Raw genomic sequence first — 21598 nt, 5'->3', positions numbered from 1 at the left:
ACCTGTACAGTATTTAATGAGCAGTTTCTAATATGATGCATTTTAAAGGACTTCCTTTCAGGCAGCCTATTTCAAGGCTCTCTTGGTTTGACTCTATATTAATTTAGAAGTGACACTTTTGCTAGAAATGACAAGTATATAATATTGTGTGTGAGTGAGATTGCTCTTGCTCATACAGCAGCGTCAAGAATTAATTAGTTTTTTAAAAATGAATATGGGAATTATATTGGTCAGAAATGACACATCCAGATGATTCACTATGATGGATGACTCGTTGGACCATTATTAGTAAATTCAAGCAGTTTTAAGCTCTCTCTTACAGAAACCACTGACTGTCTGCTCTCTGAGCCATCCTTTTTTCTTTTTCTTTTTCCCCTCTGCTCCATCCTTTCAAATGCCTTAGGAGTGCTAATTATATTTCACTGCTCAGCACAGTTTCAGTTGCAGGCTGGTATTGGAAAGCTTTGTGTTAAATGCATTGTTCCCTTCAAATCAATGAAATTGCTTAGGGTGTGAGTTAGCACTAAATGCATCCCATTGTGCTCTGCAGATGGAACCTACCTATTAATTTTACATCTAAAAACTTGCAGGTCTGTTCACTGTATCAAGAAATAGGGAATCTTTCCCTAAGGTTTCATTCTACCTTGTAGTGAACTCCAAAACCTCACACATTTCATTATTTTTGTATCGCTTCAACCCAAATTGAATTCGAGTTTGTACCACTTTCTGAGAAACTTGATACAAGGCCTTTATTAAGCTATATTGTTTGTAAGCTACAAGCCAATCTAGTTCCAACAGGTTTATTGAAGTTCAGTTTGTTCTTAGGTCTAGCCAAAAGTTTTTGATCGGCAATTTTCAAACTAAATTCTAGGGAACTCTTACAAGATAAGGTTTTCCTCAATAGGAAGATCACTAATGGTGGGCCAAGTTTCCTGAAAGATAGCCGTCCATCACTACTGCCACGGATGAGTCCAAATCTGACTGGTTATACGTCATTGTGACAACATCACATTTGCAGTGTGATCCCTGATTGGCTACATTCCCTGGAACAGGAAGAGAGGGTTACGGGGGAAGTAATGGCACCAGAAGCCAAGAGGTGGGGAAATCAGTCAACAGCAAAGAAAAATAGTATTAGTTGCTGTAAACTTTGGTCTTCAGGGAATATTTTGACACCTCCAAAAGCAGCCTTTCCCCCATTTGAGCTGAAGCCAGGACAACTAACAATCTTCCCCAGCAGTATATAACCATAAGATGTATTCTTATGTATCTTGCATCCTGATGTATTTTTGTGAACTATTTAAGGGTGGGGTGGGGGGAGACAGACAGACGGACAAAATAAATAAAACAATTTAAAAATTGTCCAGTAGCACCTTAGAGACCAACTAAGTTTGTTCTGGGTATAATCTTTCATGTGCGTGCCCACTTTTTCAGATACACTGAAACAGAAGTCACCAGACCCTTATATAGTGGGAGCGTGGGGTTTTTCTCAGAAGGGTAGTGGGAGATGGGTGATTGACTCAATGAGTATGGTAAACCTGTTGAGGACTGTTAACGAGTGCAATTAGTCCTATAGGAAAAAGCAGACAGACAGAGATGTGCCTCTTTTTGTACCCGTAGTTCATTCAGAGCAAATATGACATAAGAGATATGGTCAGTGACCAAGTGTTTGATTTAGAGTCTGTTCCATTAACTTCTGCAGTTTGCGTGGGTTCTGGGCCAAATGTGTAATAGTTTCTCTACTGACAAGGAGGGAAGGGCAGATCTGTCAATGTCAGTTTCTCTCACTTTTCTTAATCTTAAATTCAGTTCTCCACATTTCCACATCAATTTGTGAGTTTAAAATAAGGAAAAGAAGAATATTCACCCGCAAATTCCTCATAATATCCACATTTAATAAGCAACGTTGCCTAATATAATTCATTGTTGTATGTTATTTCCACTGTATACATTTTCACGTACCTTTTATCCTGGTATATGCATATTGGAGATGTGTGCATTTTGAAGGCTGATTTGTGTATTGTTTTGAAAAGTGCAAATTAGGTAGGTTTTCCTTTAAATGTGAACTGAATCACATTTCTCCTCCCTCCCTACTGACAAGTTGATGTGGAAAAGTGTTTTCTCCCTGAAAGTCGAAAGTTTTTAAAGTGCTGTCTTAGATGCCACAATTTCTTGAAGAAGCAGATGATCATAACTCTACCAGGGAGATTTCCATTAATATTACTGTATTAAATCAATATACTGTAGATAATGTAAGTAGATAATGTACTCTTAATGTCTGTTCTTTCAGTCAACCACCAGAGCAGTATTTTAAAGGGAATTACTATTAGGTAATTATAAGATGTCAGCCTTTGATGAGAGCGAAATAAGAAAAGGTCAAAATAATACTGTTTGTCAAATAAAACTGAAGAGCAAAAGGAAAGCATTGCATAAAACATATGTCTTTCAATTTTATTATCTAAAATAATTCATATTTATGTAAGCAGAGTACTTGAGGACAGTACACAGGCTCTGTCAAACAGTTGTTCAGCAGATGCACTTACATTCATACCACACAAAGCTTTAAAAGTAGTAGCTAATTTTCCTTAGGTTGTAAACCATAGACAAATGAAAGTTCTCACTTTGCTCCTAGGGTCATGCTACCCTGGGAGCAAGCCTTGGTTTGTCTTATCACCTGAACACAGGCTAGCGGTTTGTTTTTCCCAAACAACCTAAGAGCAGTAAGCCAGGCCTGAGCTACTACTTATGGCTTCTTTGTTTTTGTTTTTTTTATAATGATATTTATTAAGTTTTCCAACATAAGAAAAGTAACAAAAATAGGAAAAAAGAAAGCAAAAGAATACACAAAATACAAAATACAAAATAGAAATAGCAAAGAAAAATCAAAAAAGGTTAAAACTAAATCCCTCTTTCTATTATCTTACCACTCATTTGCTTATTTTCTTGACTTCCTCGCACCTCCCTTTTTTGTATTCTATTTAATAATTGGTTCAGCAAATCCATACCCTCTTAGTTTATCCTTAATTTCTTATCTTCACATATTATAAACTTCAATTTTTCGTCTAAAATCAATCCATTTTTACATATTCCTTTGCCTTATTGCTAAAACCTCTTCATTTCATTTCAACATCATTAACATTCAAAAATTTTATAGTGTTTCTGTAAATAGTCTTTAAATTTCTTCCAATCTTCTTCCACTGACTCCTCTCCCTGGTCTCGGATTCTGCCAGTCATTTCCGCCAATTCCATATAGTCCATTACTTTCATCTGCCATTCTTCCAAGGTGGGTAAGTCTTGTGTCTTCCAATACTTTGCGATGAGTATTCTTGCTGCTGCTGTAGCATACATAAAAAAGGTTCTATCCTTCTTTGGCACCAATTGGCCGACCATGCCCAGGAGAAAGGCCTCTGGTTTCTTCAGAAAGGTATACTTAAATACCTTTTTCATTTCATTATAGATCTCCCATAAAGTACTTATGGCTTCTTTGAAAAGAAACAAGTCATGAACCTGAGTTGAGACAGCACCATAAGCCCAATGCTTGTGGTTTCTTGCAGTATGGTCAGCAAAAAGTCAAGTGGGGACTTTTGAGCAGCGTGCACCAGCATGCTGTTTGTTTCCATTAAACCCATAGTTAAGCATAGTTGCACCCCAGGCCATTATGTGCAAACTGCCGCAAAGCAGTTCAGCATGTACAAGTCTCCAGTTCCAAGAAAAGACAATGTTTACTTCTCTCTCCCTACCCCGAAATCACCTGTGGACGAGGACATGCTTTGCACTTGTCATAGGTCTATCCCTGGTGTATACATAAGAGCCAGGTGGGCCAGGATATGGGAGAATAAGGAGGTGAGCTGGGAGGTGGAGCTAACACTTAGCGCTCCAGTGACATGCACAGGAATAAAATATGAAGCCAACTGAGAGAAGCTTGCCTGTGAGCTTGAAGCCTTGGAGAAAACATTTGAATCTGTATTTCCTCAGGAGGATTACTCAAACACCTGGAATTAGGTTTTAGATTTTCTGTTTTTCCAGCTGCTAGAAGAAGAAATAACTATATTAAAACCCTAAGGAGATTCCTTCTTGTGGAGCATCATGTGTTGCAGAACTACCAGGAACAGCTCTACTAGTTTCTTCTACCCCTGGTTTCACCTAAATTTACCTTCCTACCATTCAAAAGCATCCCTTTTTCTAATCTCAGTGAGCAAATAACACCTCTTTTTCAGTCTTTGAAAACTACCAGTATGTTTCCCATACGCTGATGTGGAAAGTATTCCCCGAAGGTAGAAAGTTTCAGATGGAACAAAAACTGCTGGTGATATGTGAGCTCTTGAACCAGCCCTGGCTGCCACTTGTAGACTCTTGGCTTGATTATGATTATTCCAGAATTCACTGCAGTACCCCAGCATAAATTAGGTTACAGGTTCAGATGTCACAGCAAAGCTCTAGGATAGATGGCTAGGCATAAGCTAAGAAGTCCCAACACCTGACATGACCCCTGAGCTCCCCTTTGGAACAGTCATTTCCACTCTTTTCCCAAGCCACGGGACTGAGCATGCAAGTGAGCACTCCTAAAAGTAGGTTGAGTCTCCTGGGTCTGTTGCTTATGCCATCACAGCCATCACTGCATCCTTAGAAGTGGAGTCAACACAACCAGCTCACTCCAGTCTAGCCTCGTTTGCTTCCCTGGGAGTGGGCAACAGTTCAATGACAGGAGGCAGTGCTGGGGTCAAGTCAGGTGGCTCCACTATAGCAGTCAGGGCATCTGATGTCACTGGGGTGGGCCACACCCCTGAGAACCTGCTTGGCCCATACGTAATCACTCTAGACATATAAAACACAGGCTAAAAAGCAGGCACCCCCAACTCCCCACTCCCGGCAACTCCTTATGTTGAAGATTTATTTTTTTAAGCCAACAAAAGTCAATAAAAATAGAATTTGGGAGGTACAGAAGGAACTGCTAGTCAAATACAGTGCTACCTCAGGTTAAGTACTTAATTCGTTCCAGAGGTCCATTCTTAACCTGAAACTGTTCTTAACCTGAAGCACCACTTTAGCTAATGGGGCCTCCTGTTGCCACCGCGCCGCCGGAGCACGAGTTCTGTTCTTATCCTGAAGCAAAGTTCTTAACCCGAGGTAATATTTCTGGGTTAGCGGAGTCTGTAACCTGAAGCGTATGTGTCAGAGTTGCCTCCAGGTCCCAGCTCACAGAGGACCAACGCTAGCCAGTAATAACGTATAAAAGTCTTTATTGAAGATTAGTTTCCATTTCCAAATCGCAGCGTGCAACTCTACGTCTTAGAGCTTAGACCGGCGAAGCTCCATCTGAGTCTCCGCCTCCTAGACACCAGTTTAAGACTCTAGCCTTACTCCACCTCTTCCGTTGTTCTTTCCTCCTCTGGGTCCTTCTGCCCCCTGGGGTTTCCTCCTTTCTGGACTCTTCTGACGCTGACCCCCCTGAGTCTTGCCCCTCCTTCCGGCGGGCTTTAGGACCTGGCTCCCTATCCGGGCTACCTGCTGTGCCGCTCGCCTGTACATTTGAACTTGGCGCGCGCGCCCAGCCGGTAACCTTCCTCTTCCTCCGATGGAGGCGTGGTCAATCCTGACTCATCTCCTCTCGCTGGTGGTGAGAACACTGGTCCCGATTCCTGGGACTCCTCCCCCCCACTGCGCTCTGGTAGGGAAGCTGGTCCTGATTTCCAACTGCTGCTCTGGGAGTCCCCGCTGGCCCCTTCCTTCTGGGGTTTCCCCCTTGGCACCCCCCTTGCCCTGGTCATCGGCGCTCCCTTCTGTGAATCTTCCGATTCGCTGGAGAGGCTCGTGGAATCCCTCTGACCACTGTCACCGCCTACGCTCCCCTCGGATTCCTCCCCTTCGCTCTCCATTTCCTCCCTCTCCTGTGCCTCTGCTCCTGAGCCCCTGACAGCATGTAACATGAAGGGTATGTAACCCGAGGTACCACTGTATTAACTGACTTAGTATTCTTATATCAGAAATGGGTGTCTTTTGACAAAAATCAACAAGATATTGCATTCAGTTTGGGAGGTCATTCTCTTGCACAAGAGGAGCCTTCACCAACATAGTACCCTCCAGATGTTTTAGGCTACAACTCCCATCAGTCTTGGTACCAGGTTGACAAAGACTGCCCTAGATAATAGGACTTCAGCTGGTGGGCTGGGATCCACAACTGGGTTGCAGCATGATTCAAGGTGGGTTGCAAACAGAAGCACCGCCCACTGCCACCATGCAGATAGATATATGAGAAGGAGGACAGAGGGGCTCCTAAATTCATGTTTTGGTTAAAGATGAGTCCTGAGTCTGAAAAAATATGAAGACTATTGCATTAGACGGTGCAATTGAAGAGAGAGAATAGTACTGTATTTCTCAGACTGATGCCACTTAGTGGCTTAGAGTCATATAAAATATGCAGTGTATGTTATTGCTCTTTCTGTTATATGACCACTATGTGAATTCCCAGGTCCATGTTTGGCACTTTGCACTAATATGTTTTCTTCCCTGAACATATCCTCATGCTAAGTCAGTATTAAGGTTCTTCGTACTTGTGATCTAAATTTTTGTTTCTCTTTGCAGCAAACTCCCAAGTTGGGCAAGAGCTGTTGTCCCCAAAATATTTTATGTTACAGAGAAGGCATGGAATTACTACCCATACACAATTACAGGTACGTTTTAAAGAACAGAGGGGAAGTGTTGTTTTAAGGTGAAGGTCATGTTTGCCCTTGGGTGCATTTGTCCTTTGAGGCTCCACATCACAACAGGTACTAGATTCTGAAAGGTTTGCCGGAAATGCCAACTTCAGCTGCCATATCTTCTTTATTTAATTGCTAGATCCATCCCTTTGGAAAGCGGTAGGTATGAATGAGACATCTCCAGGGCCTAAATAGGGGCATGTTGGTGGTAGTGGGAGACTAGGAGAACCCATATTATTGCAGGACAAAAGTGGTGGGCTAGAACACCTTCCTAGGTAAGGGCTGCGCATGTACCCTTCCCTTAGGACACTGGTGGACATCCCTGGCACCCAAGGATAATGAACAGACACCTGTCTTCAGCTCACAAAGGGTGGGAGAATTACATTAGTTGCGGTGAAGTGAGTTGCAACCAGCAGAAGGAACTGTTAAATGGGGTGAGGCCAGGAGAACGTAACAACTTAAGAAAGGGCGTTGCTGGATCAGACCAGTGGCCTATCTAGTCCAGCATCCTGTTCTCACAGTGGCCAACCAGATTCCTATGGAAATCTCACAAGCAGGATTCGAGCACAACAGCACTCTCCCCTCATGTGGTGTCCAGCAGCTGACATTCAGAAGCATTGCTGCCTCTATTGTGGCTTGTCGCTGTTGATAGATTTATCCTACTTTTAAAGTTATCTAGGTTGGGACCAGTGTGGTGTAGAGGTTAAGAGCGGTAGTCCTGTAATCTGGGGAACCGGGTTCGTGTCTCCACTCCTCCACATGCAGCTGCTGGGTGACCTTGGGCCAGTCACACTTCTTTGAAGTTTCTCAGCCCCACTCACCTCACAGAGTGTTTGTTGTGGGGGAGGAAGGGAAAGGAGAATGTTAGCCGCTTTGAGACTCCTTAAAGGGAGTGAAAGGCGGGATATCAAATCCAAACTCTTCTTCTCTTCCTCCTCCTGTGGCAGCAAGTTCCGTAATTTAACTGTGCACTGTGTGCAGAAGCACTTTTTGAAACCAGCCCTGAATCTTCCAACATTCAGCATCACTGGATGCCCACTGGAGCTATAATGTTATGAGCAAGGAAGGAAATTTTTCCTTGGTGCATTTTGTCCATGCCATACATGATTTTATATGCTCCTATCATGTTGACTCTTCTTTGCCTTTTCTCTAAACTAAAATTTCCCAAATGCCCTCAAGCCATGATGCTCATCTTCCTGGGTTCTCACTAACCATTTTCCCGGGGATGCTAAGTGGAATGGCACTTGGGAGGCTGCCAGGATATTACCAGAGCTTGCCAACTGTAGCCCTGGAGTTTCCTTAGGATCACACAAGGGAAGGGACCATAGCTCAGGGTGTAGAGTGCATACCTTTGCAGGTAAACGGTCCCAGATTCAAACCCTGGCACCTCCAGTTATACCCACTCACCCTTCAGGATGATTGGAGAAGCCAGTGCCTGGGACCCCAGAAAGTGGCTACTCAGGATCCAAGGGTCAGCAAACTTTTTCAGCAGGGGGCCGGTCCACTGTCCCTCAGACCTTGTGGGGGGCCAGACTATATTTGGGGGAGGGATGAACAAATTCCTATGCCCCACAAATAACCCAGAGATGCATTTTAAATAAAAGGACACATTCTACTCATGTAAAAACACACTGATTCCTGGACCGTCCGTGGGCTGGATTTAGAAGGCGATTGGGCCAGATGCGGCCCCCGGGCCTTAGTTTACCTATCCATGGGATAGACCTACATTGGCTCCAGGTATGCTTCTGAGCACAATTCAAAGTGTTGGTGCTTTAAAGCCCTAAACGGCCTTAGCCCAATATACCTGAAGGAGCGTCTCCACCCCATTGTTCAGCCCATACACTGAGGTCCAGCTCTCGAGGGCCTTCTGGCAGTTCTCTCACTGTGAGAAGTGAGGTTACAGGGAACCAGACAGAGGGCTTTCTCGGTAGTGGCCCCTGCCCTGTGGAACGCCCTCCCATCAAATGTCAAGGAAATAAACAACTATCTGACTTTTAGAAGACATCTGAAGGCAGCCCTGTTTAGGGAGGTTTTTAATGTTTGATGTTGTCCCTTTTTATTATTAATATTCTGCTGGGAGCCTCTCAGAGTGGCTGGGGAAACCCAGCCAGATGCACGGGGTATTCATCATCATCATCATTGTTGACAAGATAAGCAAATAGGCAGACCCTGGTATAAGGCAGCTTCCTTATGTTTCTCTCTATCTCTCTTGGTTCCTTAGAGCCGTCAGGGAGGATAGTTCTCGGGAGGTTTCTGTTGTGTCCCAAGAGCTGTTGAGTCTTCATGCCCATACAAAGTCTGACCCCTGCTATTGCTGCCAAAGGAAGTGCCAAGTGTGAATGGGGAAATAGGATTCAGAGACAATGCACCCTTCCCCCAACAATTGCTTTGGCATATTTTTGCTGAAGCCAGCCAATTTCTCCTCCCACAGTTATTGCTTGGGGGGCAAACTTTCCTTCACCTCTGCAGTATCTGCTGAGAGTAGGAGGTGGGGGCGTGAATTGAGGGTTAGAGCTCAACGTGCTGACTTGCAGGAAATGCATTTATTTTCAAAAGGTTTATCTGCACAAAACCAAATCATCTGCCAGATACAAATGTAATTCCGGTAATTAAATGCGGGTACGGAATGGTGACTTCAGTCCTCTGAGGAGTGTGCCTAACCTAAACTGTATTCCTCTGTAAGGACAGTATTTGATGTTATAGGAATACGTTATGAAATCAGCATCTAATCTGTCAGGCAGCTTCAATCTGTTTTGTGGTTTTTTTCCTGAAATTGACCTCACTGGAGTCCTATTTATAAACTGAATCAGAAACTGGAATATCCCGGTAGTATTGAGAAAGAGCTAGGATATCTAAGACAAAATAAAAGCAAGGCATTCCCCTGACTTCCGCTACAAACAGGCTGTAGAATGCTTATCCATTTTCTATTCATGTATGCAGGTGATGAGTTTACCACCTGTCTCCTTGGGGTGCCTTAACAGCTCTTGGATGGGATGATAGGGAGAGCAAAATTATGCAAAAATATCTGCATCCCTGGTGCTCCAGGAATCAAACTTCCACGTTCACCAGCGATGAAACAATTAGAAATACAGTCTTTCTGCACTGTTCCCATATAATCCACAGGAAATGCAATATGCATGTCAGCACAATGATTAATGTATTTTTACATTTTAATAAAGCAACATGAACAATAAAATAATTATGGCATTATTCTTCCCCCCCCCCTTCTCCTCTTCCTATTGGGCAAATTTGGATCAGAATACACGGTAAGTTTTGCTTACTTTTTGTCATGTTAATTAAGTCTCGGAAAGGTTTTAGTAAAGCATAGTAATGGGGTTTTTCATAGTGGTAATATTGCTCAATAGAAGATGGATCCTCTTTTATATAACTAGGGAAAGATATTGCAGCTAATATTAGGAGGGCCTCATCAATTATTTAACTTAATATTATGTTAATTTCAGAAGCTTGATATATTTTGCTACCCAGTAGTTCTAATTGAAATGAAACCTCTATAAAAATAAGAAAAGGACAAGGCCTTTAAAGTGCCGGTTATTGCTGGTAGTCAAGAGACAGATTTTATTTTATCTTTTATTAACTCATAAAATGGTCATCTATCTGGATACAGTGTCTGGGAAAACTCTTCATTCTGCAAGCAAAATTAAACACATCTGGGCTCAGTGCCCAGAAAGGAAAAAATGAACTGAATAAAAGAATGAGAGACACAAAAGGCACCAATACACCTACAGGTGCACTGATTCTATGATTCAATTTGGAACAGAAGAACCTTCTAATCTTTCCTCTTTCGACCACAATGCAAAAATTGTAGAGGTGTTATTCTGCAATCCAGTTCCTTACCCTATAGCTGTTTGAAGAATAAGCAAAGCAAAGGATAAGAACAAGCAATAGTTTGATGAAATGAGAAAGGGCTGGGATGGGCCTTTGCTAAATTAATCAAGTGATCAAATGGAAGCAGAACCCAACTGTTTCTGGACTACATAGGCTATGCCTCACTGTGAACCTGCCCACTCCTTGAGATTATTTGGTGGATGGAGAGGTAGCATTACATAGTTTTGTCACCACGTGGCATAATATATAGTTGCATCTTGGTGGAGTCAGTCACTAGGCAGACTGGATTTAGTTATTTCTGGGTAGAGTCAGGAGCTTTCTGTTACTGTTTCTGCCCGTGTTTAAGAGAGACAATAAATTCTTGTCTAACTTGCTGTCTACTGCGTCATCTAAGCCTTCCATGATAAGTTGGCAGGCACAGAGGACACCCGAAGAAGTCTCAGCCTCACTGGGTAGTCTCAGCCTCTTTATTTGTAGTATTTATTGCCAGGGAGAGCTCTATAAACCCTCACTCTCGGTAACCTTGGCAACTGTTTGAAGGCTGTTGCAGAACACTGGAGCTCATGTCATAAGGCGTGAGGAGCACATTGTCCAGCCAACTCCAAGGATCTGTACCTTCAGATTACACTCCGAAGTCTTGCCCAGCAACCTTCAGATTATTCCATTTACCTTAGAAAATGTGCCTCTGAGCAACTACTAGGATCAAACAGAGACTTTTTTATTAGTACCACCTGTATAAGATGCAGGCACTACTGGGTTCAAATTCCAAGGGTGAATAAAGAGGCTGTGTTGGTGCTTATTCTACAGTTATCCAGCTTCCTTTCTCACAAAAAAACCCAACAAAACCAGGCCTGGAAATGTCCTAAAGGGACCCCTGACCATTAGGTCCAGTCGTGACTGACTCTGGGGTTGCGGCACTCATCTAGCTTTATTGGCCGAGGAAGCCGGCATACAGCTTCCGGGTCATGTGGCCAGCATGACTAAGCCGCTTCTGGTGAACCAGAGCAGCGCATGGAAATGCCGTTTACCTTCCCGCTGGAGCTGTACCTATTTATCTACTTGCACTTTGACATGCTTTCGAACTGCTAGGTTGGCAGGAGCTGGGACCAAGCGATGGAAGCTCACCCCGTTGTGGGGATTCGAACTGCCAACTTTCTGATTGGCAAATCCTAGGCTCTGTGGTTTAACCCACAGCGCCACCCACGTCCTGGAAATGTCCTAGTAGTTGTATAACTCCCCAGCCTACTCGCTTGTGGGCTCTTTTAGCTGACTATACATTGCTGTTTTTATTTTGTACATAAAGGGCTTTGAGATCCTAATCGTTATTTTAGATTGACTCTTAACCTAATGCTATGTAATATATCATAACAGGGAATGAGTCCGATTCTCGGAAATATGGTATTCAGTGGAAGCTTCTTAGGATGGAAGATAGCAGGGCAGAGAGAGAGACATGGTGCCATAGATAATGCCATATATCCTGAAATCTAATTGCCTTTCTGGAGAAGGGAAAACGTGTTACAATGGAGCCGTGAAATATCTTAACAACTTGCTTCATTTCGAGAGAAACTGATAGCAAATCTAAGGTGTTGAAAGGAGATAGTGTTGAACCTGCTCCTCTACGCTTTGAAACTACATCTCTGAATTATTACAGAGTTTGACTCCGCAGCTCATAACAGGTAGCTGAGTGACTTGATTCTGTAGGCAGTGTTCATAAAGTGCATCAGTGGGCAAAAGGCTTGGAAAAGGCATACCAATTGAAATCATGGTGGTGTTTTGCCTGCCAATTAGAAGGTACAAATGGTAAGGAAAACCTTAGCGTCTCAGGACTGAGTGTCTCATACTGAGGCTGCATTAATAAGAATGGGATTACTCCGATGGATGGTGCCTTCCCACCAAATTCCCTCAACTTGAGATGTTGAACAGTGGGACATATTTGTGCCGTTCCTATTCTAGCCTTTTATTTACGATTTTGTTGTGGAATTGGGATGTGACAAATTTGTCCACCTGCTAAAGGGAGGATACAACTTTCTGTTCTGCAGGCAGCCTTGCTCTCTTTCCCACTCTTGTTTCAAGTTAGCTCACAATGCTCCCGTATGTGGAACTATGGTGGGAAAACAAAGAAGAAAAACAGGTTACTTACCTGTAACTATGACTCTGTGAGGGGTCATGTGAAGGTGAGGCCTTGGTGGTGGTGCCGCAACTGGGGACTTCCTGGTCGGCACTGGCTCATGAAGGGGTCTTTTTGGTGATGGTTCCCCATTTGTGGAATGTCCTCCCTGATGAGATGCACCAGTCTCCCATTATTGACTTTTCCAGAGGAAGTTGAAAACATTCCTGTTTACTCAGGCATTTGATGCTGAAAGATGCTGTTTCTGGCTGAATAATGTTTTAAACTGTTTTAGAATGCTTTAAATATATACATAATTGATGTATCAGCTGGCCTGGGTTCCTTCACACGAAAGGGTGGGATCTAAATTGTAGAAATAAATCAGTGACACAAGCCACCCACCTTCTCTGCTGCTGGATGGAATCTAGACACATATTTTAAAAAGCTGTGGAAATGCTTTTTTAAAAAAAGTTTTGAAAAAAATATATATTGAATTTGCCATAGCTCACCTTCGCCATCTAATGTCACATTTGTGTAATGCACTTTATAACACACTTGAAACGTTTTATTTGCAGCTGTATAGCTCACTCCATGGTGTCCTTAAAAGCTGCAGGTGTCCTCACTCTTATTTTTTCCTTATTTATCTGCTGTGGAAGACCTTCTGGGAACAAGTGGAAAGACAGCAACCACAGTCCTTTGAGAGTGCAGCTTGAGAGCTGCATAGTTGTGTCATTATGAAAGTTTCCAAACTTTGCTCTGGACAGAAGGGAGAGCAGGCCTTCTGCCACCTTGTTACAATAGTAAGCCACACCCCACCTGAGAAGTATGCCATTTTGGCACAGCCCCCAAAACATTGCCCACTTGTGCGGTGGAAGGAATGAATGTCGCCTTTGGGCTTCACCCATTTTTATTTTCCTTTGGAGTGTCTTGATATATATATGCTGGCGACTATAGAAATAATTGTGCCTTCAACCCCAGAGGCACCGTATTTTTCGCTCTATAAGACGCACTTTTCCCCTCCTAAAAAGTAAGGGGAAATGTGTGTGTCTTATGGAGCAAATGCAGGCTGCGCAGCTATCGCTGAAGCCAGAACAGCTGCGCGAAGCCTCTTCAGGGCAACAGGAGGAACGCTCCCCCTGCCCTGAAGAGGCTTGACGCAGTTGTCCCAAAAGCAAGAACAGCAAGAGGGATCGCTTTGCAGCGATCCCTCTTGCTGTTCTGACTTTACTTTGCTGGAGAGGCGCTGCGAAGAGAGGGAAAGCTGCGCAGCACCCCTTCAGCGAAGCAGGAGAAATGGAGCCCCTTCCGTTTCTCCTCCCGCTTTGCTTGAGAGGCGCTACGCAGATTCAGAATATTTTTTTCCTTGTTTTCCTCCACTAAAACTAGGTGCGTCTTATGGTTGGGTGTGTCTTATAGAGCGAAAAATACAGTATTTTATGGTGATTTTCCTTCTAAATAATAATATAGTTAGCTTTGAGACAAGGGACACCTCTGATTGATCAGAAACTGTTCAGGGGACAGGGGCAGAAGGAGCAGCAAAAGTGTTCCATGTCCAAAAGAATATCAGACTACTTTCAGTGTACCTAACTGCTTTATAGTGACTCAGGCTATTGGTCCGTCTATCTCAGCATTGGCTACACTTAACATTGTTCTCCAATCTTGCTACCTGACATGGTGTAATTGGAAATGCCAGGGATTCAAATGGAAACCATGAAACAAGTTTCCCTTGGCCCAAATAACTCTCCCTTCCCCAAAACTCCGGTCTGCTTTCTGATTCTTGTTGGGTTCGTAAGCCTATTCCTACTGTCTTTTAAATCGGGGGGGGGGGGGTGAGTACAGCTGCCTGCCCATATGGTTCACCCCAGGATTGAGGACAGTGCACTGTGTTATCTTGTATATTAACCATCTGCAATTGATTGGATTTTGGCAGTAATCAGAATATATTTTCTGCACAGTGACTTGCTTTCACTCAGCATGAATAATGATAGGGATGAAAAAGAAAGGTTTAAAAGGAATTGGGTTAGCTAGTTTCGGCTATTGTTTAGTTTGCAGGCTAAAGACCTCTGTGCAACGGACGGTAACTTCAAAACTTTTATTTAGGGTACTTCAGTAATGCTAGGAAGAGGCCTACCATGTGACGTCATTAATCCTTTGCCGTAAGAGCCACAGAAATGTGAGAAATTTTTCATTCCGTGCACACAATGTTGAGTGGGTAGTTAATTGGTGAATTCTATCCAGAGGCTCAGAACGTCATGGAAAAATGCCTGTCTATTACATCTGCCTTTGATTGTGAAACATCTGGAGTGGCTGTATCATAAATTCCACACTCCATCAGTCACCAACCAGAGGCTTCCAAGCTTAGTTTAAAGTGCAGTGTTGAAAAGACTGAGATATATGCAATGACAAATATCAAACTCAGCATCTCTTGGCTGGCCGTCTCTCAGTAAATGGTATACGTTAGCTTGCTTTCCTCAGGGCTAAAGCTTACTCATTTCTTACTTTGCTGTTAAAGAAACCAGCCACTTCATTGCCTTCCTCAGAAACAGCGCTTCCTGATAAACTAGGTTACTGTGCCACATTGAGCATTTCAGGATTACCCAAGTTGCATTTTAATTATTTACTTACACCTGTTGTAACTATTCTGCCAACATTAATGGCAGCAACAAGGGTTGGGATGCTCTCAATTTCCAGAAACTTGCAATTTTCAATTAGGAAGCCCCTTTGGAGACTATTCTTCACTTGCTGTGCTGGTCCTGTGGATTACCCAAGAGGCGAGGTCCAAGACGCAACGTGGAGGTTTGACATCTTAATGAGATTGTCAGGGGAGGTCTGGAGTTAGGCATTATCAACCTGAACATAGATATCAGTCTTTTCTTCTAATGCCAAGGAAGCTCTGGGGGCTCCTGAACTGTTGTCTGGATGCAATGATGGGATGGATGTGGGCTTATGAGGCAAGGCTTCATCTAGACAAAACAGGAGTGATTTTGATCGGTAGGAGAGTGGCTGAGGGCAGTATTGGATGGGGTGGCATTCCCCATGAAGGATCCAGTCTGCAACTTGGAAGCACTCCTGGGGCACCACTTCACTCCTAGAGGACAAGGTGATAGTTGTGGCCAGGCATGCCTTTTCTCAGCTTGAGCTTGTGCAGAAGGTGTGCCCTTTCCTGGACCATGCAGATATGGCCACTGTCATTTGCACCCTGACTGCATCAAGACTGGACTGCTGCTGTACACTCCAAATAGGGTTGTTGTTGTTGTTGTTAGTTTTATTTCTTATACCACTTTTTATTTTAAATAAAAAAAATCTCACAGCTGTTTACAGCACATTAAACCATCAGATAAAACAACCAAGAACAAAACAAATTCAAGGTTCAAGGAAAATATTTCAGATCCTTCTCTAAGTGACAATTTGCTTTCTCCCTATTCATTTACCTACTTAATTTAAATAGCTGCCCCACAGCAGAAGTACTCCAGGTGGTGTAGTGTTTAGAGTGTCCGACTAGGACCCGAAAGATCAGGGTTCAAATCTCCACTCAGTCACGAAGCTCACTGGGTGACCTTAGGCCAGTCACAGCCTCTTAACCTACCCCACAGAGTCATTGTAGGGTGAACCATAGAATCTGAAGAGTTGGAAGGAACCCAAGGTTCTTCTAGTCCACCCCCCTGCAAAGCAGGAATCTCAACTAAAGCATCCATGATCATGTACCCCTAAGAGAAAAAGTTGGGATATAAAGGTGATAAATAAGCTTTCGGAGAGGGTTTGGAACTCCACTTGGTGCAAAATAGACCAGCCAGATTAGCTTCTCGTTTTCAGTTCTCAGAACATATCACATCAGAACTTTTTCATTTGTACCAGCCTCCTATTTGTTTCAGGACACCTATAAAACCCTAAATGGCTTGGCACCAGGTTGTCCATGGACCATTTCCTCTCTCGTGAACCTGTTTGTCTGCCTCTTTCAACACCTGGCTTCTACTTTACGTCCTGCCACCTACGTCCTTGGTTGTCCTTCTTTTCTCCTGCTCCTTTAGCCTCCTTCAATGTTGATGTATTTTTAAACTGACCCACTTGCTTTATGTGCTTTTCGTGCTGCTGTTTTAGCAATTTAATAGATGCATTTGCTTCCCACGCACCCAGACGTATTTCATTATTGCTGTGTTTAGTCCAGAGGCCGCTTTGGGTGCCATTTTGGAGGCTGAAAGATGTGGGTAGAAATTTTCTAAATCCATAAATATGAGGCCCTGACAGCATGCTTGCAGGCAGTTGCGGCAAACGATGCAGGAATGGCAGCGACAGCAACCGGCACCAGCTGCAGCCTCCTTCTCCTGTCAATGGTTTCAAGGACTCAGCTCTGTCTTACATTGAGCTAAAGGTGTTTTGGTGCCATTGTCAACGAAGTACTTGAAGTGCATTCCAGATGTGTGTGAGTTGGCAGAACGCTAGGCAGATTTTTAAATTTTATTTAACTTAATTAAAATGCATATTGTGCTGAACAGTTATTTGGGATGACACAACTCTTAAGGTCAGCCATAAATCCTTGAATATTTTACCATATTTGAGATCAAATTATCCATCACTGCTGGCAAGATTAGGTTCTAATGACTATTATATACACACACACACACATCTATATATGTAAATGTGTGTGTGTGTGTGTGTGTGTGTGTGTGTATAAATATATATATGCCAAACAGCCCTTCATTTGAGGATCACAGGGCGGTCTACAATAGAAAAGCACAAAAATACATAGCATAGTAACAAACAAAAACAAAAGGCCGTATAGATTTTAAAATTAACCATAGGCCCGGGAGAAAAGGAATGTTTTTGCCTGGCGCCTAAAGATAAGTAACGAAGTTGCCAGGCGAGCCTTCCTAGGGAGAGCATTCCACAAGTGGGGAGTCACCGCACAAAAGGCTTATTCTCATGTTGCTGCCCTCTGGACCTCTCATGGAGGAGACACACGACGAAGGGCCTCAGATTATGATTCCAGGGTTTGGGTCAGTTAATGTGGGGAGAGGCAGTCCCTTGAGGGATATAGGGACTACAAACTGATATGAGCAAAATACTTGGGCCACGATGAAATTTGGGTAGTTCAGGCAGCTCACCAAAGCCGATACCACCAAATCCTATAGCTGAAGAGCACAATAGGGTAAGATAGCCCAGGGAGCCAACAAGAAGACAGATATGAGAAGCACAAGACAGCAGGGAAGCAATTGGTGAGGTTGGGGGGAGGAACAACCTGGAACAGACACAGGCAGCCTAATGATTTCCTTCTCTAAAGAGTTACCAGACTGAGAGAGTTTAGCAGTAATCAGGAATGGCTCATCATCATCATAGTTTGCCATGTGGTGCTTGTAAACTACCTTAAATTTCCTTCCATGCCTCCTCCTCCTAGTAGACATAGACATGGTAGTTCATGGAATAAAGGATTGGTGCCACACAAGTGAACAAGAAGCGACTAATTACAGGGCCAGAAGCCCCTTTAAAAAACCCAGAAAGCTACCAATTAAAGGGACATAGTGTGTTTTCAACTAAATTGTGTGTGAGAGATTCGCTCGCCAAATGTGACTTTCCTCTGGTCTCTTCCCCCTTTGTGGCCCTAGCTCTGGAGGGTTGGAGGGAAATCCAGAAAAGGTTTAGAGGAAACATGGGGAGGGGAGGGAGGGAAAATTCCATTGTGTGAGGAGACCTTTCTCCATGCACACATAGACAACTTTTCGGTATGTTGAATTCCACCCAGTGTTCCTGAAAAACTTCAGTAGTACTCTGTCAGTCCACGCTGGACAAGTTATTTGCTGCCACAGATTTTTAAGACCAAAATCCCTGCCACAAATCAGCTGAGAAAAAGCACACAACTACATAGGAAACCCTGGAATGCAACTCGATCTAGGTTTTCCATTAAAAAAAATTAATTATGTCAGTTATGGAGAAAACAGCTAGTACGAAATCAATCTTGACCACTCTATTTTTATACGAATGTGCCTTTCCTGCTCTGGAAAAGAGCTGGATTCAGCTTTGAACAGGCCTGAAATAGTTTCCAGTGATTCAGAATTAATGTCTCTAATGACAAAGCAATGAGAATTTTTTGTCTGAAGTTTCTGCAAAAGGTTCCCATTGGAAGATTGTTTTCCTTGGTTGTGAACCACAGGTTCTAGTTAGATGAAAAAAAGGAGAGAAGCGGCATTATCTTGTTTAATCTCCAATATTTTTATTTCAGGACATTGTAATCCCTTCATCCACTTCACATGCAATTTCAGTGGAAAGATTGCTATTATAGCAGCAACCCATAGGCTAGCTGAAAAATGCCATGTGTTTTGTATTCTGTTCCCTTAATTCTTTGGCACTTGTCTTGGCTTACTTATATTATACTGTGTTCTTGCAGTTGCTTCTCATTGCTATGACAACACTAATCAATCATCACACTAAAAATAGATTCTGTTCTTTATTTTATTTTTTAAAGAAGGTGCCTGTGGTGAATTGAAAAACACAACTGTGGCTCTGCCTTTCCAATGTTCTCTTTTCTCCTCTCCTTCCACTCAGGGAATACTGCTATGTTTTGGCAATTAAACCAGTTCTCTTCTGCAGTAATACCCTCCTTTGTGGCACAGATGAAAATATGGACACTTGTCTTCTTGTGACACCTCTGTCCTCATGTCAAAGATTGCTGCCTGAATGCCTGTTCTCTCTTATGCATTGCTGAAAGGTCTTCTCTGCTAGCTGTGTGTGGACAGGCAACTATGAGATGAGCAGGGTGGGAATGTCAGGATTCTGCTAGCGGCTGTTTCCCATGAAAGTATAAAAACAAGAGAAGATTTCTTACCATCCTTTTTTTTATTCAGTATTTACAGAGAGAGGCTATAAAACTCAACCTCTTGGTGTTGTCCCAAGTGAATCTCCACACACACCCCTTCTATCCCACTTCCTCATTTGTCACTTCTACGGGTCCTGCTACGTGCCCTCTGCCTTTGAGCTCTTTGCTCTCCTACTTTCAAGATTCACCGGGTTCTGGGAGATGGAGGGTCTAGAATGCTTTCTGATGACAACGTGTCAGATGGGTGTTGCTCTGGCTCTCCCATGATTTCCCAACTTTTCCATCTGCCTCTGAGCTGCGACCTCCCTCAAACCCCTATTGTAAATCTATACTGTCTTCCTTTTCCTCCTCCCTGGTAGGGTCAGGCTGGGGAGGCGGTCTCCACCATTCCTCCTCTGCCTGATAGGGAGGGAAGCAGGGCGCTAACATTTGCTACCCAGGTGTAGTATACCTTTGCATTCATGTGCGACTAGAGTTGAAGTATATTTGCTCTCACGGCATTTGGAGATTTAACATGAGACCTGTAACTTTAGGGAACATGTATACAGTGGTACCTCGGGTTACATACGCTTTAGGTTACATACGCTTCAGGTTACAGACTCCGCTAACCCAGAAATAGTGCTTCAGGTTAAGAACTTTGCTTCAGGATGAGAACAGAAATCATGCTCCGGTGGCGCGGCAGCAGCAGGAGGCCCCATTAGCTAAAGTGATGCTTTAGGTTAAGGACAGTTTCTGGTTAAGAACGGACCTCCGGAATGAATTAAGTACTTAACCCGAGGTACCACTGTACACTGCCATACATTTTTTTAAACTCAAGAAGCAAATTTTAAAAAGACCAAAAATCAAGTGGCTTGAATCCTAACTAGCCTTCCACGAACAGAAGGGCTCTTTCCATTTTCAGAGAATGCTAGGGATTCATTCATACTGTTGTTTATCGTGGGCTGTAAGCTTCCTGTACCTCCATTAATTCTTTGTTATTCATATTGCGTTCTCCAAATCACAGATCCACATGTGCAAAAGCCAGATACTGCACAAAACTGTGCACAAGAATCTCTGCACACCCACATATGAAACAGATTGTTGATTCTGAGTTACAAGAGGCTCAAATTATAGTAAGCTCAGAAGCAGGAGCAAGTTCAAAACAAAAATTGCCTTAAAGGAATCAAGTGTTCAGTTGCTTTTGCAACTAGTTTTCTTAGTGATTTAGTAGACTGGAGCCTTATGACCAACTGTAAAGCTAGTTGTTCCCTACATAAAATTGCAAACCTTTACAATCCATTAAGATTTTATGGTTTCAGATTATTTTCTTCCTTTTAAAGAAGCACCTGGCAACCCCTAGAAATGCTGAAATGGGAAATTAGAAAATTCACCCTGTGTATTCCTGTTTGTGCCATGTGTAAACATAAATTACCAGATTTCTGCTGGAAGGAATATATGCTTGAGTGGGGTGGGAAGAGAGAAAGAATGATATCTTAAAATGCAATACATTTGCAAACATAATTTCCTGAGGCCTAGGATCTACACACCTACGGGACTGCCTCTCCTGGTATGCCCTGCAGAGGACCTTAAGGTCCACAAATGACAACACTTTGGAGGTCCCAAGTCGCAAGGTGGTTAGATTGGTCTCAACTAGGGACAGGGCCTTTTCAGTACTGGCCCTGACTTGGTGGAACGCTCTGTCACAAGAGACTAGGGCCCTGCGGGACTTGACATCTTTCTGCAGGGCCTGAAAGACAGAGCTGTTCCACCTGGCCTTTGGTTTGGACTCAGTCTGACCCTTATGTTTCCCTCCCCTTATGGTTTTGATCCATGGGCTACTTTCAAAATGAGGCTGCATTTTAAATTGTATTTTAACCTGTATTTTAAATTGGATCTCTCTCCCCCCCCCCCCGCCCCATTATGTTTTTATTGTAATTTTACTGGTGTTAGCTGCCCTGAGCCCGGCTCTGGTCAGGGAGGGTGGGGTATAAATAAAAAATTTATTATTATTATCATCATCATCATCTGGCATCTAATTTTAATTCTCTCATAAGTGAATATGCTTTCACTTAAAAGGAAAAAATGTACTTTGTCTGTAATGAATGGACCTCTCTGCATGATGCATAAACAGTTTCCTGGCCCTGCTGAAGCACAATGTCAATT

General features: G+C 43.1%; 1 protein-coding gene across 2 annotated transcripts in view; it reads left to right on the top strand.

Annotated features, from left to right (window-relative positions):
• PITPNC1 (phosphatidylinositol transfer protein cytoplasmic 1) overlaps positions 1–21598 on the top strand; it is a 130614-nt gene that overhangs the window by 65455 nt on the left and 43561 nt on the right. For both annotated transcript variants that reach the window (XM_081849934.1, XM_081849935.1), the window contains exons 3-4: positions 6580–6668; positions 9954–9961. In XM_081849934.1, coding sequence (XP_081706060.1) covers positions 6580–6668; positions 9954–9961 — 97 coding nt within the window. The remainder of the gene's footprint in view (positions 1–6579; positions 6669–9953; positions 9962–21598) is intronic.

The sequence above is a fragment of the Podarcis erhardii genome, assembly GCF_964252035.2.
Source record: "Podarcis erhardii genome assembly, chromosome: 2".
Taxonomy (NCBI): domain Eukaryota; kingdom Metazoa; phylum Chordata; class Lepidosauria; order Squamata; family Lacertidae; genus Podarcis; species Podarcis erhardii.
This window is presented reverse-complemented; position numbering and strand designations above follow the sequence as displayed.